Source organism: Calidris pugnax, unplaced genomic scaffold (assembly GCF_001431845.1).
Source record: "Calidris pugnax isolate Ruff unplaced genomic scaffold, ASM143184v1 scaffold219, whole genome shotgun sequence".
Lineage (NCBI taxonomy): Eukaryota > Metazoa > Chordata > Aves > Charadriiformes > Scolopacidae > Calidris > Calidris pugnax.
This window is the reverse complement of record NW_015094507.1, coordinates 2,372,655-2,390,752: the sequence shown is the minus strand read 5'-3', so window position 1 is coordinate 2,390,752 and position 18,098 is coordinate 2,372,655. Positions and strand designations below refer to the sequence as shown.

Sequence of the window (18,098 nt, the reverse complement as noted above, 5' to 3'; positions counted from 1 at the left end):
CGCCCCCAAAATGCTCTGTTCCCCCAACCCCTTACTATTAGTAACTTCTCAACAGTCTATCTTTATCTTTAAATACAGACGCACTCCAACACACTCTTCCAAAGTACTTTGGGCTAAAAAACAGATGTTAATTAAAAATGCTGATAAGAGTCAGTGACACCTGTTGTTTCACATTTATTTTACTCAACCCTGTCTGTTAAATCCTAGCCTTTTATTGCACTAATTCGCTTCTGCTTTTCTTCTTTTCCGGCTTTATCCCTCTCACTCCGGTGATCAGGTAAACTTAACGTATGTCTTGAAAGCTGGATTTTATTAAGCAAACATATCAGCATGTCTACACGCTAAAGACAGCTCTATAACAGAGGCCCAGTATCATCGCTATGGTTAAGGATGAGTTGCTGTCTCTAGAATAAATCCCTATTGTATACGTGCGATATCCCCGCATTTCCAAACTGCAGCAGATGGAAATTTGGAATCGAAGTTAATTTGAAGAGGCCCTTTTCCTCCTTGACTTTCCACGAGGTACGGGGCCAAGCCTCCCTCACGCCTCACATTGGATAAGATGCCTTTTTTTTCAGTGCTAAGACTTCTCAGAGAAAATACGTAAGCTCAATATTTTCTAAAGCTGGCTGCCTAAAGATAAATATCTAATTATAAAGTCATGGTGGAGGGCCAAATTTTGAATCATTCATTGAGTTACAGGTCCATGACAGTGTATTTACTTTTCTATCTAGGTTTGTCAATAGCCAATATTATTTCTTTGCAACAAAATAGTGCTCATAAAATTCCCATACATAAGAACTCCATTACAGCAAATACCGCCCCAGGAGAGCCAGACAAGAAATCCTCTAGAGCTTTGATTGGATGAATTTTGGCACGTTTTAGAGGGAGCAAATGGAAAATTAATGGGTGTTTTATGAGTGTTTTATGCTTTTTCCGCACAGCATCATGTACAACACCACAAAATTTAAGAACAAGCCTTTGCTCAGACCGAAGGCAGGTCTAACCCAACACCTTGCCAACAGCTGGGCACCTAGGAGAGGGCAAGCATATGGTGATACTTCCTTCAGGAGTCTCCTAGTCTCCAACAATTTGTAGTCCAGGACTTTGCTGAGCCGGAGGTGGTTTCTGTGTTTGGCATTCCTCAGTGAATTTCTCTTCCCTGAGCCCTGCCTTTCAGCTCCTGTACAATTTTATCATCCCCAACATCCTGTGGTAAGGAGCTTCGTATTTTAATTACACGTTATGTGGAGAATCACTGTATTTTGAAGCTGCCACATCTTTGCTTCACTTGATGACCCCTAGTTTTTGTATTAGAGGAAGCAGTGAGCAGCCATTTACCACGCTCTTTCTCCCTAACGCTCACAATTTAATAGAGCTCTATCTCAGTTGCCTCCTCAATAGGTTGAGGAGTTCTAGTCTGTGTAGTCATTCCTTTCACTAAAGCTGTTTCATGCCTTTAATCATCCTGGCTGCCCTTCCTGAAGCTTTTTTGAGTTCTGCTATATCCTTTTAAAGATTATGGGACTCCAAAACCAAACACAAAATTCAGGTGAGCTGAAGTTCACTATTTAGTTGCCTGTTCCTTTTCTAAGAATTCCTGGTGTCTGATTTGCTTTTTGTACTTGTGCTGAGCACTGGGTTGACTTAGAGCTGTGGAGTTATGACCAAAATCATCTTCCAGAATGATGGTGAGCTCAGACTCCATCATTTTATACATGAAGTTAGGAGTCACCCCCTACCATATGCTCCGTTTTGAATGTATTTACATTAAATCCTCAATTTTGCCACTATGCCACTGAGCCATGTGAAACCCTTTCACTGTTCTTCACAGCAGGCCCTATCTTAACTAGTCTTAAAAATTTAGTATCATTAGCAAATGCCAACACCTCGTTATTTGCTCCTTTGCTGGGCTATTTATGAGTATAGATCTGCTACACTTACAGTTTCTATTGGTGACATCCATTGACAACTGACCATTAACTCTGTTTCTTGCCTTTTAATGAATTATTTATCTAGGAAAGGGGAGCTTCCCTCTTACCCTGCGGCAGCTTAGTTTCTTTAAGACATTTTAGTGGGAGGTCTTCAGTGGTCAAAGGTCTTCAGTGGTCAAAGAATTCAGAGTTTTGAGACATTACTTGCCTTTGCAGAAATCCTGCCGACTCTCACCCAACACAACGGATTTGGCCGTATGTTCACTATTTGTTTTAATATAGTTCCTACTAAATTCACTGGTATGGGGGTTGGACTTAGAGGGCTTAAGTTCTTCAAGGTATCTCCAGACTGCGTTTTGAAAACTGACATATTTCCCATATTCCTGACCTCAGGTGCTAAGGTCATTCTGAATTAGAGGTTATCCACCACAGTGTGTGCATCTCAGCTATTTTATCACTGACTACTTTTAGAATTCTGGATGAATTTTACCTAGTGCTGCTCATATATTGCTGTTTAACTACCTACTGTATAACCTCTTTTATCAATACTTCAACACTTACCAGTGTAAACTAAGACATATCCCCATACTCTCCCATGCTGGCCAACTGGTCAAAAGGGGATTTTGAAAGAGATCTGCATGCCTATCCGATTTTTGTGTCTTTCTGCAAACCTTCCTTCGTATATTTTTGCTAGTCTTTGTTGCTGTCTCCTTCTATTACATAAACTGTATCTGACCATCTAGGATCTTTCTGTTAACTGGCAAGTAATAATGTGATACAGGAGCTAGGCATTTACAGTGCAAATCATTCAATTTATCTTCAAACAGCTCACTTTTACATGGCTAATTTAAGCTAATCAGGTAGGCTCCCTTTATAGTTAATTGATAGGGACAGGCACTGATTCTTCACGCTTATCTTACACATCTCCCTTCGAAGGGATTGCTCAACTTTTGGGTGCCCATGTCATTACGCTAACTACAGAGGAAGCCTAGATGAGCATGTAGGACATCTAAATTCTACATTAGGAAGTCAGGGAAGGTGAGGTGTACCTCCAAGACACCACATCCAGTTATTGAACAATTGACTATTGCTGACCTTTGTTCTAAATTCTACTTATGGTATCCTTTCCTTAGCAGGCTCTTTGGTTCTGAAGAGCCATAGAAAGTAGTTCTGCATTTGAGGATGGGAAGCCTAGGGCTGCCTAGCTGTTCAATCAGCTCCTCCTGGAAGGTACTGGATGGAAGTGGGAGAAAAGTCAGAAAAGCAAAGCTCTTTCAGGAGGAAGGCAAACAATTTTTTGCATGCAACAAGTGGATTGCAAATTGCCAAGCCCTGTTCTGTTCTGATGTGATGAGCTGAGCTCGAGAAAGCACGTTGCCAGATGGTCCATATGCAGAAAAGGGAAGTGTGATGGTGGAGTACTGGTGGGGCTCAGACAGACTCTGAAGATGAACGGAGAAAAAGTATCTTGGTAAAGAGATGAGACCTGAATCAATCTGGAAAGACTGCAAGAGAAAGAGAAAAAACCAAACGCTTAAATTCACGTTCTTGGTCAGGACCTCAAGATGAGATTTTTTGAGTGTCGCTCCAGAAGGAGATACCATTAGTGACTGGATAAAATTGACGGGGAGAGAGTAACTCTCAAGGGCGAGTCCAACTCTCGGGGGCTGGACTAGATGATCTCCAGAGGTCCCTTCCAACCCCGTATGATTATATGACTCTAACTGGTGACCTGCAAAGGAAATCATAGAATCGTCTAGGTTGGAAGAGACCCTTGGGATCATTGAGTCCAGCCATCTACCCTACTCTACAAAGTTCTCCCCTACACCATATCCCCCAACACCACATCTAAACGACGCTTGAAAGAGTCTTGAAAGATAAAGCTGACTTAATGCAGCTGCTCAAGGGTGGAGATGTGTTGTTAAGAACTTATTCTTGAGTTTTTGTCCATGGATATGTTATATATGCATTGTTTCTGTACGCCCAAAGCCCCTTAGACTTCAGGGGAACTGCACGGATGGTACAGCAGGAAAACGCCACCTTATGAGAGCAGATTATCAGTTACACAACACAACAAGGGTCTCTATGTGGGCTCAGCTTCTAGAAGTAACAATATCGAAGTCAGATTAACCAGCGTGTGGGAATCATCTTGGCACAAAGAACAACCATCCAGAGGAACCGTTCTGTGCTCCTTTCTTCTAGCGCAGTCCCGTGGGTGAGGACGAAGCAGAGAACTGGAGGACTTGTGGCACCCCGGGCCACCAAACAGCCATCTGTTGGTGGCTGTGGGTAAATGGCTCCTTATTACAGCAGCTCTGGGACTGCTCTAAGTGTGAGGCAGGGGCCGCTCTTCCCACGCTCCAAGCGTGTCTCCCATTGGGTTCAGCAGAAAGTCTTGCCCAAATCTCTGACAGAAATGTCTTGTGGTTTATCTTCACGGGATTTTATTCTCAAGCAATTAAGTCGTGTCATTTGTTCCTTCCCCCTCCCCAATATTTTGCTCAATGTTTCTTACATTGTAATCACCACTAGAGAATTAAATCCTGGAGCCGTTCCTGTGGCATCAAAGCATCTGACTGAAATTGAAAACTGTTGTGGAGCTGGTTTAAGAAAAAAAAATCATTAGGACCGAAGTAAAGACATTCTAAACTTTTCCTGAGATATTTAACCTCTTTAACTGCAAAAATAATCCAGTTCCATTAAACAGTGCCTTTATTTCTTGTTTCTAAAACAGGTCAAGAAGCATGACCAGGGGAATCTTTTCATGTGCAGTTCCATCACAGGAATTGAAATTCTCATTTATCGGTGCCGTGGCAATATGAAAGCCTTTGGTTTTGATCGTTTTCACAAGATGACAAAAAGTGAGTCTTCAAAGTCCTCTCCAGAAGGTGCTCCTTTAGTCAGAATGCTGCTACTGAACGTACTCCCATAGAGATGAATTCTGCTCATGTGGCCACCATCGCGAACCTGACTGACATCAGTGGTCATTTTATCTGAAGGCATAATTTAAAGCCTCATAGCTTACCTCATGAATATAAAAGACACTCTTAGTCCTGAAGCATCATTAATGTTTATACATATTTTGTGAAACACTATGGACCAATATAATTATAGATTCTACTTTTAGGGTGCTCTTAAAAAGGATCATAAAAAGCTCTTTGCTGACTCTGGCCCTCAGTTCCACGCAGTTGGCAGCAGATGGGATTGGGAACTGTTCCTACGGAGTTGAGGCACTTTTTCACCTTTCATTTAGGCTCCTATTTAGGATAGAATACTGAGAGTGAATATCTACATTGCAGATTGCAGTGTAGTGATACGGGAACCTGCTCACCAAGGGGTGGTAAACTGAACTGCATAAGCGATGTACCCGCAGGGCAGAAGAGCTTTATTTTAGCTTTTCAAAGGCTGTCTTGGACTTAAGTGACAACTGAACTGTGTCAAGGCATCATGTCAGGTGGTACAGCAGTACACTTCAGAACTCTTGAACAGTCAAGTGATTCATAAAAATCAGTTCTGGCTGGAAGCAGGTCTCCCCTGACGCTAACGACCACCTACTTTCTCATCTCCTGTAGGAGTGTTTGTTTACAAAGGAGCTCCATCAAGTTCCGCGTGGAAATTCATACCACTTTCGGAACGTTCTGTCCAACGTGGAGGTAAATTCTTCTTTGCATTTAACTGGTAGCATCTTGCATTGAGCGCTGGGAAGAGTGCACAACGCTTGTGAGAAGATTGGCGAAGGAGTAAAGACAGTAACAGCAAAAACATGGGGCAGGTTTTCGTGCTTGGGTTCAGGGAAAGGAGAATCTTTCATGAATCCATCCAAAATTCTAGCAGAGAATGTGATCGGAGCTACACTTTGCGCTGCCTTTTTATTTACCACAGAGCCTTGCTTTGTAGGGAAACGCATTTGTACTGCGGGGAAAAAGGCACAACAACATTCTCCGGATGGAATTATCAGATGGAAAGGCCCAAAGGGTTTTGAGTCATAGAATCATAGAACGGTTTGGGTTGGAAGGGACCTCAAAGATCATCAAGTTCCAACCCCCCTGCCCTGGGCAGGGACACCTCCCACCAGACCAGGTTGCTCAAAGCCCCATCCAACCTGGCCTTGAACACCTCCAGGGATGGGGCAGCCACAGCTTCTCTGAGCAACCTGTTCCAGTGTTTCACGACCCTCATAGTAAAAAATTTCTTCCTGAGATCTAATCTGAATCTTTTTTCTTCCACTTTAAAACCAATTAAAAATTGAACCTTGGTGTTTTTCCATGTAGAAAAAAAAAGTGCAAGAAAATCCTTAAACTGCGTATTCCCGGACACAAGCTCAGCAGAATAAAGGAGGAAAGGGCACGGCAGAACCACCGTGGCTGCATTCTTGTTCCTTGCCTCCCCAGCTGCCTTTCAGACTTGACTTTCCAGCTCAGCCCTCACCTCCAGCTCACGCTGCCTTTGCTTTCTCGCCGCCTCCTCCTCCGAGGGAGAGGCAGGAAAAATCCCAACAGAACTGAGCAGGCGTGGTCTCCTGTCCGTGTGTGAGTGTGTGTGAGTGTGCACGTGTGTGTGTCAAACAAACAAGATAATTCCACGTGTTAGAAAATACGACGAGCACCATTCACCAACGCTCGCTCGGGGTGAATCAGCGACGCCGCAGTTAACGAGCGAGGAGTTAACGAGCAATTCCATCCCCTTCCGTGCCCCGATTCCATCCCCTTCCATGCCCCCTGTGGGGCTGGATGAGGTTGTTGCAGGGGGGGCAGGGGGTTGTGCAGCCATTTCTTCCCCCCTCCTCCTCCAAACACACTCCCCGAAAGGGTGTGGGGCAAGGAGGTTACGGCTCCCCAAGGCTTCCTACTAAACCCACCCCTGCTCACCATTTCACATAATGATATAAGGCATTATATTATTATAAGCAGCGACATCACCATCAAACACTGGAGCGCCGCTCAAGTGGCAAGGAACACCTAAGATACATTTCTCCCCTTGTCATTCAGTTCCTGCATTTTTTAATTACAGATAAGTGAAAATAATTATTCATTCCATAAATACTGTTGTAATGGATTAAGAGGCCTTTAATTTTAATTTTGAACCCCCAACGCCTGCTTTTGGAGGTATCCCACGCTCTGCATTCAGGGACCGTACCTGCAAAGCTCTGAGTTCTGCTTTCACCATGGCTGCATGGTTTGCAAAATTTAAGAAGTTAGCTTTCCTAATGAGGGATACCGATGACACAGCCCCATTAGATCTGTTGCGAGGCATTGCCCGCCCTTCCTTCTAATTGGGACCTATCTCTCTCCTGTTGGGAGCGTTCCTCTGGCCCACCCCAGGCTGCAGCACCGTTTTTTAACCCGCACTTGCCACCCCATCGCTTGGAACGACAGAGCATCTTCTCCCTTGCTAGAAAAGGATCTCTTTGGTGCTAGAAAAAATAGCCTATAATCTCGCTGATAAGGTGAAAATGGATGTCTCCTGTTATTTGCGACTGGATACACAACCTTTCAGCCTACAGTAAAGATTAAAATCACCGGCACACGATTATTACGAGGTGAGGAGAGCCCTTCTGAAAAGGTAACTGTATTTCTCAATTCTAGCAATATGCAGACACTCACAGCTTAAAAAGTACAACAATAACTGGCACCTTTTTGGCAGACTCAGCAGGCAGGTCAAAGATTGTCTCGGCATGTAGAATGAATTAATATTTCTCTCCCAAGAGTGGGTCCTTCTAGAAAATGCTTAAGGCAGATTGGTGGGGCATTCAAAGGAAAGCTGGAGAGGGGGATGAAAACTCTTGTTTATATGAACATTTTTCAGATTTAGATCTAGAAATGTGTAAGTGTTTTAACGTTTTAATCTTGTATGAAAGACTCCACCCTTCCCTGTCCAACCTTTATCTGTCTGGTCTCCTCTTCAGCCCACCACGCACATCCCAACCTGTCTCCCCCCACCTCGCTCCGTGCTCCCACACGTATAGGGCATGAAATTTAGGAATTCCACTTTGGATGCTTCCCTTTTGTCTCTTCATGCTCACAGGAGAGTCACAAATGTCCCCCAGTGCTGCATCAAGGTGGCACTGACACCTTTCCCGTGCACCTGCATCCAAGTCTTCTTGTTTGGTCACACAGATGTGTCTGTGGCACCACAAATTCCCTGTGAAGGGACTCCCTGTTCCTAACTCACTTAAAAGTGTTTAGTGCTAAACGAATGGTAAAAAAAGTGGTGAATAATTCAAATAACAAAGGTTGAGGCAGAGCACATATAACTGACTTGGGGTTGTTCAGCCTGGAGAAGAGAAGGCTCCGGGGAGACCTTGGAGCCCCTTCCAGTCCCTCAAGGGGCTCCAGGAGAGATGGGGAGGGACTCTGGATCAGGGAAGGGAGCCATGGGACAAGGGATAATGGTTTTAAATTGAAAGATTGAGCTGAGATGTGGGGAAAAACTTCTTTGGTGTGAGGGTGGTGAGAGCCTGGCCCAGGTTGCCCCGAGAAGCTGTGGCTGCTCCATCCCTGGAGGGGTTCAAGGCCAGGTTGGAGGGGGCTTGGAGCAACCTGGTCTGGTGGGAGGTGTCCCTGCCCAGGGCAGGGGGTTGGAATAAGATGATCTTTAAGGTCCCTTCCAACCTGAACCATTCTATGAATTCTATGACTTAAAAGGTAGCCTTCCTGACACCCAGATACAGTTCTCTCTCTGACAAACAGGTAGTGAGAGGACTACTCCATTTTCAGTGTCCTCACGGGCATCACATGGGGACCTGAAAAGGCAAGAGCGTAATTCTCTCCTCATTTTCCTTCCTGTTGTGAACCTGCAATGGTAAAGGCAGGCTGGCACAAGGGACTTGCCCAGCTGGCTCCTCACAGGGGGATTTAATAGCAGTGGCTGCAACGTTCAGGTGCCTGAAAGAATTAGTGAGCACTGTGCCTCCCAGTGACTCTCCGAGACCTCGCATGGTGCCTCGATGGCATTCTCTCACCCAGAACCATGGTTTACCACTCCTCCAACAAATCTGCAGGACTCTCTGCTTAGCCTACATTCAAATCATTCTAGTCATTTAAGAAAACATCTAAAAGGAAATAAACACCAATTAAGGCGCAGCCACTCTAATACAATAAAGATCAGCTCTGAACATCATTTCCTTGCTCTCTATCAGATAAATCTCCCATTTCTGAACATTTCATTTTGTACTTAGATTATGTCTTCTCAGATAAGCTTTAAGCATTACCATCTGTTCCGTGGCGAGCACGTGATCCTATCACTTTGATCCCATGGGCCACAAATCCCTTTGACAACAGGGAAACAGCGAAATAACACAAAAAGCAAAAGTTCCTAAAGCTGCCCCAAAACCATAGATGGTTGAGGGGGCTGCTTTAGAGTGGAGGTATAAATGGCATGAGGAGACCCCGCTGCTCCCTGGGTGCTCCAAGGGTTGTCAAGCCTTGGAACAGGCTGCCCAGGGAAGTGGTGGAGTCACCATCCCTGGAGGTGTTTAAAAGCTGTGTAGACGTGGTGCTGAGGGACATGGGTCAGTGGTGTTTTTTTCAGTGTTGGGTTGATGGGAGGACTTGATGATCTGAAAGGTCCCTTCCAACCTTGGCAATTCTATGATTCTGTGATTCTAAGATGCAGAAGACAATGTACAATATTTCTCTTTGAGACCTGAAAGCAGCACAAACTGTACCATCAAAGTAACTTGGCAGTTCCTAGCTTTGCTTATGCCAACTTTGTATATAACCTGCAAGAATCGCCAAAAATGGGTGCATTGCAAGTCTTCTCACTATGTCCATCTACACTTCCCCTCCTCAAGAGGGTGTTACAAACATTGTATCGTTCAGGAAGTAATTTTTCCTTATTTTCACCCACTGGATAGATCTCTGAGGGAATGTTTCAGCTGTGTTTGTGGTTGAACACGTGAACAGGTTAAACTGCTGTGTATTGCTACTTACAACTGATTGAAATTTGGGCTATTAAGTTATCATGAAGGAAAAATATAGCAATAAACCAATGTATTATAAATTCTAGCTGAATTTGGTATTATGACTCTACTAATGGCATATAATTTACCGACAAATGCAACATTTCATTTTCTCCCTATTTTAATGGCACTGAAAACTCACTGAGAACTACTGGAATATGAATTTCTGTATGAGAACTTTGAGGATGAGAATAACAAAGCGCTCAGATTTCAATGGTACAAAGACAAAAATGTCTCGGACCACGTACCATCCGTTTGCATTTGAGCATCTATTTAAACTTGGTGTTTTCTCCAAGTTTGCAAGATGTTTTAATAGTTCATCTGCGAGTAGTTGGTGAATATAAACCTCTCAGGAGCACGCTCTCTTTTTTTTCTACCAAGCTAAAAGGGAAAGGACGATTCATTTAAAGTGTATTGGTGATAGAAGAGCTCTGAATAGCATTTTATCTGTAATACTGCACTTGAAAGGAACGAAGTGCAAGTTAAACAAACACTAACAATGAATGCATTTTTTTTTTCAGGGGTGGTCCTCTTGGAAAACGTTAACCACATTAAAGTAGGTCGTTACTGAAATATGCAATTAATTTGAAGTTGATAGAAGTTGAAACTGTCATTCACCTGAGCAGGTGGTGGAAGAACCTTCTCGCGTATCTGCTGATGGGGTCCCTGAACTCCAGCACAGTTGCATCCAAGAGGGGTCTTGTTGGAGCATAAAAGGTTCCGAGGCTCGCCTCGAGCTGCGCTGCGGAGTTCAAACACAGTGGCAATGAAACCAGTGGAACCCCTTCAATTACAAGAGGTTGCTCACGTCTGCAGTCAAATTCCTCCCACGCCGACAAAACGCTGGTGGTGGTGGTGCAGGACAGATGAAATTAAACTATGACAGGTTGTACAAACACAAAGGGGGGCAGAGACTTTCACTTTGAGGCAGGGTTGACAATGACTTCGAGCAACAAAAGTTGTCAAAAGGGTGAAGAAGTCTATAATGCATTAAGTTCTCACCAGCAGCGCACAATTAAAAGTGACTCATATGAGTAATATGGTTTGAACGAGTTTGTCCAGTAGAGATCGACTCTCCCTGAGCTCAAACTGTCCTTGTCCTCTTGGGCAAACAAGGAAGTTCAGTCTTTCAGGGACGATCGCGTTAGGTCAGTGGGTGACAGAACCCTTCTTGGGGTGGCCTTGAGGTCTAAGGAACCTCTTTCAGCCTCCAGTTCTTTAAAAATTTTAAATAAAAGAGTCTAGAAAACCTTTGGCTCTCCTGCAGCATGCAGTGGTGGGAAATAGGATAACCTCCCCTGTAAGCAATAAAATAAGGCCCCTTTACTACAGAAGCTGTTTTCACTTTAAATACTTTCTGACTGCTATACTCTGCAGCTGGAGCTCTTGGGCATTTTTCTCCATGTTTTTGGTACAAAATTATCAAAAATACAAGGAAATATGCAGTATACCTTTGTGTCCCACAGGCTTAGCTGAAAGGAAATTTAATTATCAATAATATTTATGTTATGTGACTTCTGCTTGAAAGTTAACACCTAGTACAAGTCCTTCTAGGCAGACCAGGGAGAATTTAATATATATTTGCTATATAGGTTCTCCTTTCGGAATGAATGTGCAAACTGCTATTGCTAATCAGCAATGGGAATTAAAAGCAAAATGTAAGGTGTTGTCCCATTAGGCAGACAATACCTCATTGATTTGCTGTTACTAATGTTTGTTAAAACTAGCCATTTCTGTATTTAGCAACAACGGCTCTTTATTTCCAAGCATATTTATGTTTCATTTGGCTTGATAGCACTAGATGTGCTAATAGCACTGTGTCAGTAACACAGGCAAACTGCTAGTAAATTAGGTTTTGCGTTATCTTAAATCTAGACAGTAAGATAAGTTGAACTTTAAAGGCATTTTCTCTCAAGGTAGCAGTCAATTTAGATTAAAATTGAATACAGCAGTACCTTTGCAAAAACAAGCCGGGCTCCCTTGCCGTTGCTGTTTTCTTGACAGCATGTTTTGTACTTCTGAAATATCTCAACCTACATGGAACAGGAGTAACCACCAGCACAGCCATAGATTCATTAGATAGCCCAGCTTGATGTTGAAGGCAGAATAAAGATCTCAAAGATAACTGCCCCATGGCTATAAATAAAAGGCCCCGCTGGGTTTTGCTAATAAAAAAAAGGAAACAAATTACCATGCCAAATTTGTTAGATTCTCATAGAATAACTCCTGGCCAGAATAAAATTCCTTCTGCTGTAAACAGGGTTAGGGAGCTACATGGTGTGGGGGGGAAACACACAGGCATCTATTTATAATGTGCATATTTTTACAAGAGTTTCAAACCCAGCCCTTTTCACGGGTCCTTTTAAAAGCATGGTTTGATTTAGAATTGATGTGCTCTGCTCACAAGAGATTTTTTTAATCGGAACCCCCAAAATGGGATAGCCAAGAGCTCGGTGGCCACGTAGGGCACCTGGGAGTTTTTCTATCATCAAACACCCCAGAATCCTCTGGATCCTTTCTTGCCACAAAGGACTCCTGCTCCCCAGCTCTCTGCCTACTAGGCTGGGGGATGACACCTCTGCTAAATCAAGGCGCTTCAAATCTTGAAGTCTACTGAGTTGCAAGATGGGCAGCAAATAAAAGGGAAGGCATCACACCAGGCTTCAGCAGACGAGGAGGCTGAACCCAAAAGTTCTCATTTCTCGACAGAGGACCCCAGCTACTCCTGCAGGGGCCCAGAGGATTACAGGGAGGACAAATGCTATAATCCTAAAGGAGGCAGCAGAGGATAGTGTATTCGAAGCCGTTGGATCTTATAATGAAAGAATGACCCTTCAAAAGCACCTTAAAAAAAAACCCACACTAAAATCTCCTGTCCCTGTTGCAGGAAAACATCCCTCCTTAAGTGAGTGCTGCCTCAGTGTGAACACAAAACAAACTCTTCAATCCTATATTAGGTAATTTTAGTCTGTAACATAAGCAAATGTATGTCATGTAATAAAGTTCCAGTGTACATATGATAGTGATACATATATTAAGTCATGCCTACACCATATACATATTAAAATACACATTATTTTAGTGTCGCTATTGACACAAATGAACTAAAGTGTGATCAACACATTGATCCAGATTTTATTGAAATGACTTGTCTACGTATGATTATGAAGGACCATAATCTAGCTGGCTGTCTGGATTCTCAGTATTGTCTTCTTTATACGGTCACTAAATACGTTGTCCTCATCCATGAATTACAAAGACACCACCAAAATACATTAAAAATATCCAAAAGACTCTTACCTTCTCTGTCTGGTGTGAGCTTTTGTTTGAGAAGGTGATTGACAATGGCACTCAAGCACACATAGCACTGACGGCCCATCGTGTTCCAGTTCATGGTGTTCAGGACATTAATTGCCTCGTGTATCTCGTCATAACGGATGTACTGGTGGATGAGTTCCACGGGGCCCAGCCGTCCTCTCGTGATGACACCTTTTACAGGAAATATTAAAACCAAAGACAGCCTTAGGAGCACGTAAAGCAGCAACCGACTACTTTTTCAGCGCAGTTACAAATAATCGCCGCTTGTTAAAATGAGAAAGTTGAAGTTAATGGGTTTCAGTGTTAAATTTTTGGGTGAGATAGCTCCTTCTTATCTTGGTGTATTTAGACGCTTTGGACAGCTGAGGAAAAACACCAGTGAACTTCACACATGGAGCGAATGTGGCCAATACCCACCGGTGACAACATCATGTAATGAAGTTTGTTTTAAACAAGGGTGGAAAAAGCTTATTCCCAGTTGATCGGTATTGTACTGGAGGTAATAAATCCGTAGGTGCTTGTAGCACCTCCTTCCTGTAGGAAAATACTCAATATAATTTCTCAACATACATTCGGATGTCGTTTGTCAAAACTGATTTTAAGGAAGAAATTCTGCTGAGAAAGGTAACAAGCTGAATTTCAATATCGATATTAAAACCGTAGGACTGGGGAAAAAAAGTCTGATAACAAGAGAAAAGCAGACCTGATGTATAGAAAAAGTACCTCACAAAATTTTCGTAAATGTAGCTGTGAATATTGTTTGTGACGTAAAATAAGAATTGAGAACAAAAATAGTAGAGGTAACCATCTGACTAGAGCTTGAGGAGAAGTAACCTGCTGAGAACTTGCAATACAGCTCTGATGCTTTGGGGCAAAAATGTTTACATATTTATTTTTTTGTAACAGAGAAATACCTTGGATTTTTAGTGTCATTAAAGAAGAGACACGGTTGTCTATTGTATTTCACTTCACATTTGCAGGTATTAAAGCCTATGGACATTACACTGTGCAACAGCCACGTTTAACCTATGTATGTGTGATAACATCTAATTGTTATGGTAGACTTGATTCTTCCTAAACGTTTAGTGTTTTTCAAGTATTACGTAAATTGGGCAATCTTCACATTAATCACTAAGCGAAGCTGAAAAGACTTAATTGCACGCTAATTAAAGATAATATTTTATGTAAAATGTCTTTCGAGGCCAGCAATGCTGAACCACTGGCACCAGCACCAAGCCTGGTGTTATCCAAGATCTGGGTTGACATCAACGACGAGAAGCCGCAACGCTTTTGAAAAGGGAGTTTGGCATTAGGCACCAAAAATATTTGCCATTAATGTTTGAGGGTAAATTTAATAGGAATCTTTTCCTGAAATAAATCTGGCTAGACAGCACAATGGAGAATTCCCAGAACTTGTCCAAAATCATAACACGTCAGCTGGAAGTTAAAAACCTATTTGCCCGTTCCCATTGGCACAGTTTCTTAAGAGTCTTTTATGGGAAACAATTCCAAGCCACCAGTTAATTATGGATTTTGTTTCAGTCCTAAATGCCCGTCTGGGTTTTGTTGTCGTGGACCACGAAGTTCCCCATATTAATTTATATTTGCGTGATTTCTTAAATACTAGAGACCTAAAAACTGCTGAGGTGGTGGTGGTGGGGCACAGCCAGAAGAGGGGTAAAGCTGAAAAGGAGGATGCAAGAGAGAACAGCATATTTTTGCAGAGTGGACTACAAAGAGGGAGGGAGGGAGGGAGGGAGGGAGGGCCAGAGAGAGCTTCGCCTTCTTCCTAGAAGAGATTTTTACAGTAATTACAGCGAATGAATTTTAAAACGTGATAACTTTCATCTGCAGAGGTCAACGTCTTCCCATTTGGATGCTTGACTTCTCCTGGGCGGTGCGCTTCCAGGCAACCTGCTTGGGAAAAAGAGGTGACAGCCAACTTGCTGCCTAATTGATTTAGGAACGGTGCCCAGGGAGACAGTCCAATTAAGTTTACAAGCTGGCAATTAGCAGGAAAGGCCTCTAAATCCCCGCGCTGAGAGCCTGCTTGCCTTCCTAAGAACATAAATGTGCTAAAGATAGCACGGGAGAAAGCTGTGCTTTCTGGAAAGCCGCTGTGAGGAAACCCCACAAGGGAGGAGGGAAGAAAAGCAAGGTGGATGTGGGTAGAGTGCCTTCTGCTCGACAGGTAAGAGGTAATTTAGAGCTTGGGTTGTTTTTTTTTAATAGCCAACATGCACAAAAACATCAAACAGCTGTTATAATTAGTGTTCTGGGGTACTCTGCAAGTATTAAATCCGTCATTGAACAGAATGCAGCCAAATTATCTCAAAATAAATAATAACCCATAAACAGTTTTTTTAATAGTATTGTTTGGTTTGTTTTTTTTTTTTTTTATGACAGTAATAATCTGGATCAGCTCTTTTAAAACTACCCAGCCATAGGGTCAATCCTACATTTCTGTTGCAAACATCCTATGATATCAATTTACCTTTTTGCAGTGGCGTGCTTAATTAAGGTTTTTTAATTCAGTTTTTCGAACGCTTAGGTCTGCAGCACTTTTAGACAGACGTTAGACCCCCCAAAAAAGCACACGCATGTCTCAATAAGTAAAGAAACAGGGTGGATTTTCAAACCTTATCGTTATTTTGGGTGTTTGTTTTTTTTGTTTAAATAGACTTCTTCCTAATCTCAGTAACTGTATGCAAACGAATCATAAAAACCTCCCGGGAAGATTAACAAAAGAAATCCTGTTTCTTTGGACAGATGATGGGCAAAAGGCTGAAATTTCCTGGGACGGGTGTATTCGACATGCTCTGCTGAAACACTGACTGCTGGGCAGTCAGAAGATTTAAGCGTGATTGGTTTTTTAGCCCTCCCAGTGGGTTGGCCCCACCATAACTTGCCTGCCTGGAACGGAATGAACACAGTTCTCACTGGTGGGCTTTTATTCTGGGTTCAGTCACTCGTTGGGTAACTCTTTTTAGCCTTTTAGCTTTCCTTTACTGCTTCTCCTTATTCTGTCTGTAAAATGAAGATGGTTTACGGTTTTACCCTCGTAAACTCTCCTCATTCCTAAACTGAGAAGTGGTATATAAATTCTGAAATTAGTATTATTACTACTTTTATTCACAGCTCCTAGAAAATTCATCGAGAGACCAAACTTCTACGAGGGTTACAGAAACCTGCCTTCTTGTGTGAAAATTCTTCAGGTGGTGTAATTTCACATATAGAAGTCAGGAAGAACAGAGTACTGGGACAAATACACATTGAAATGGAAAGGACAGTTGCAATCATACACACAAAAAAATAATTTAGGAAAGAAAATGGCATTCGCATTGTATTGTTAAATACAGCTTATATTAGCTTGTTAGGGGAATTACTACAGAATTAATACATTTCCTAAACCTATATACTACAGAACAACAGAACTTGCAATATGAGAAATTGTTATGCTTTATGAAGGTAGAAGGGAACACAATGGTACCCTGATCCAACAACAGATCAGGGTCTTGTTCTGTCATACCCCAAAGATACTAATTAATTGTGAAACATCATTAACTCCTTGGTTCACATCTTCAGACACCATTGGAACAACGTGCTTTTAGGGCTCTGGTCCCATATATCTAAACTGAGGGTGTTGCTTTCAAGCTACAAACATCTTGTGAGGGAAAGATTCATAGAATTCATAGAACGGTTTGGGTTGGAAGGGACCTTAAAGACCATCCAGTGCCACCCCCTGCCCTGGGCAGGGACACCTCCCACCACACCAGGTTGCTCCAAGCCCCCTCCAACCTGGCCTTGAACTCCTCCAGGGATGGGGCAGCCACAGCTTCTCGGGGCAACCTGGGCCAGGGTCTCACCACCCTCACACCAAACAAGTTCTTCCCCACATCTCAGCTCCATCTCTCCTCTTTCAGCTTCAAATCCTTCCCCCTCCTCCTAGGGCTCCCCTCCCTGATCCAGAGTCCCTCCCCAGCTTTCCTGGAACCCCTTGAGGGACTGGAAGGGGCTCCAAGGTCTCCCCGGAGCCTTCTCTTCTCCAGGCTGAACCCCCCCAACTCGCTCAGCCTGTCTTTCCAAGAAGTCTCCAAGATGTTTCCTTCAGAGCTCAGGGTTCGATAGATGTGCTCGATAACTTACCCAGTTTAAAGTGAAGTACTCCTAAGGGTCCTTTGTCGAATCTGACCAACAAAAGGTCATTAATATCTGTGCCATCAGCACTGGCAGATGTGACCTGCGGAGCAGCCCACTGGATCTGGACGAGGCTGCTGGGCACCTCAAAGTGTTTACTGAACTGCAGAGTTGCCTCAGGTGAATAGTCTTGGGCCAGGAGCTGAATCTTAATTGGGGACAGAGCCGTGTCAAATATCTGCAGCTCCCCTTGAGAGCTGCCGACCACAAAGATGGCTCCGGATGGGTGGTAGGACATGGAAGTGGGAAGCAGCTCCGCTTGGGCCAGCAGAGTCACCCGGTTGTAGGCTTCGTACAGGATTATTGAGGCGTCTTCGCAGCCCAGCACCAGCTTGTCTCCCGTGGCATCTCTGCAGCAGCTGATGGCCTTGGAGCGCAGGGGTATTCGGGTGACGGCCACACACTGCATTCTGTTCCCACCACACTTGTAGAGGCAGCTGTCGGCCATGGGCTCCTTGTCCGCGGAGAGGGAGCGCTCCACCGTGTGGACCTGGTAGGGCTGGTTGGCGCCGAAGCCAGCATCCAGAGGATCCCACTCCGTACGGACGTAACTCAGGACCTGGGGAAAAAAAATAATAAAAAATTAAAAAAATAAAATAAAATCCAAAAGGCTTTGGTCGTCATTGGTAACGGTTTATTCTTACCACCACGATTTGAAAAGCAGACTGCGGCAAATGTGGGTCAGTGAG

The 18,098-nt window shown here is 43.4% G+C and overlaps 1 protein-coding gene across 1 annotated transcript in view; it reads right to left on the bottom strand.

The window, feature by feature from the left end:
* The window catches only part of WDPCP (WD repeat containing planar cell polarity effector), a 155,399-nt gene that overhangs the window by 55,699 nt on the left and 81,602 nt on the right, over positions 1-18,098 (bottom strand). Inside the window, exons 12-14 of the mRNA XM_014964364.1 lie at positions 17,359-17,968; positions 13,195-13,383; positions 10,513-10,636 (exon numbers count right to left, since the gene is read on the bottom strand). Coding sequence (XP_014819850.1) covers positions 10,513-10,636; positions 13,195-13,383; positions 17,359-17,968 — 923 coding nt within the window. The remainder of the gene's footprint in view (positions 1-10,512; positions 10,637-13,194; positions 13,384-17,358; positions 17,969-18,098) is intronic.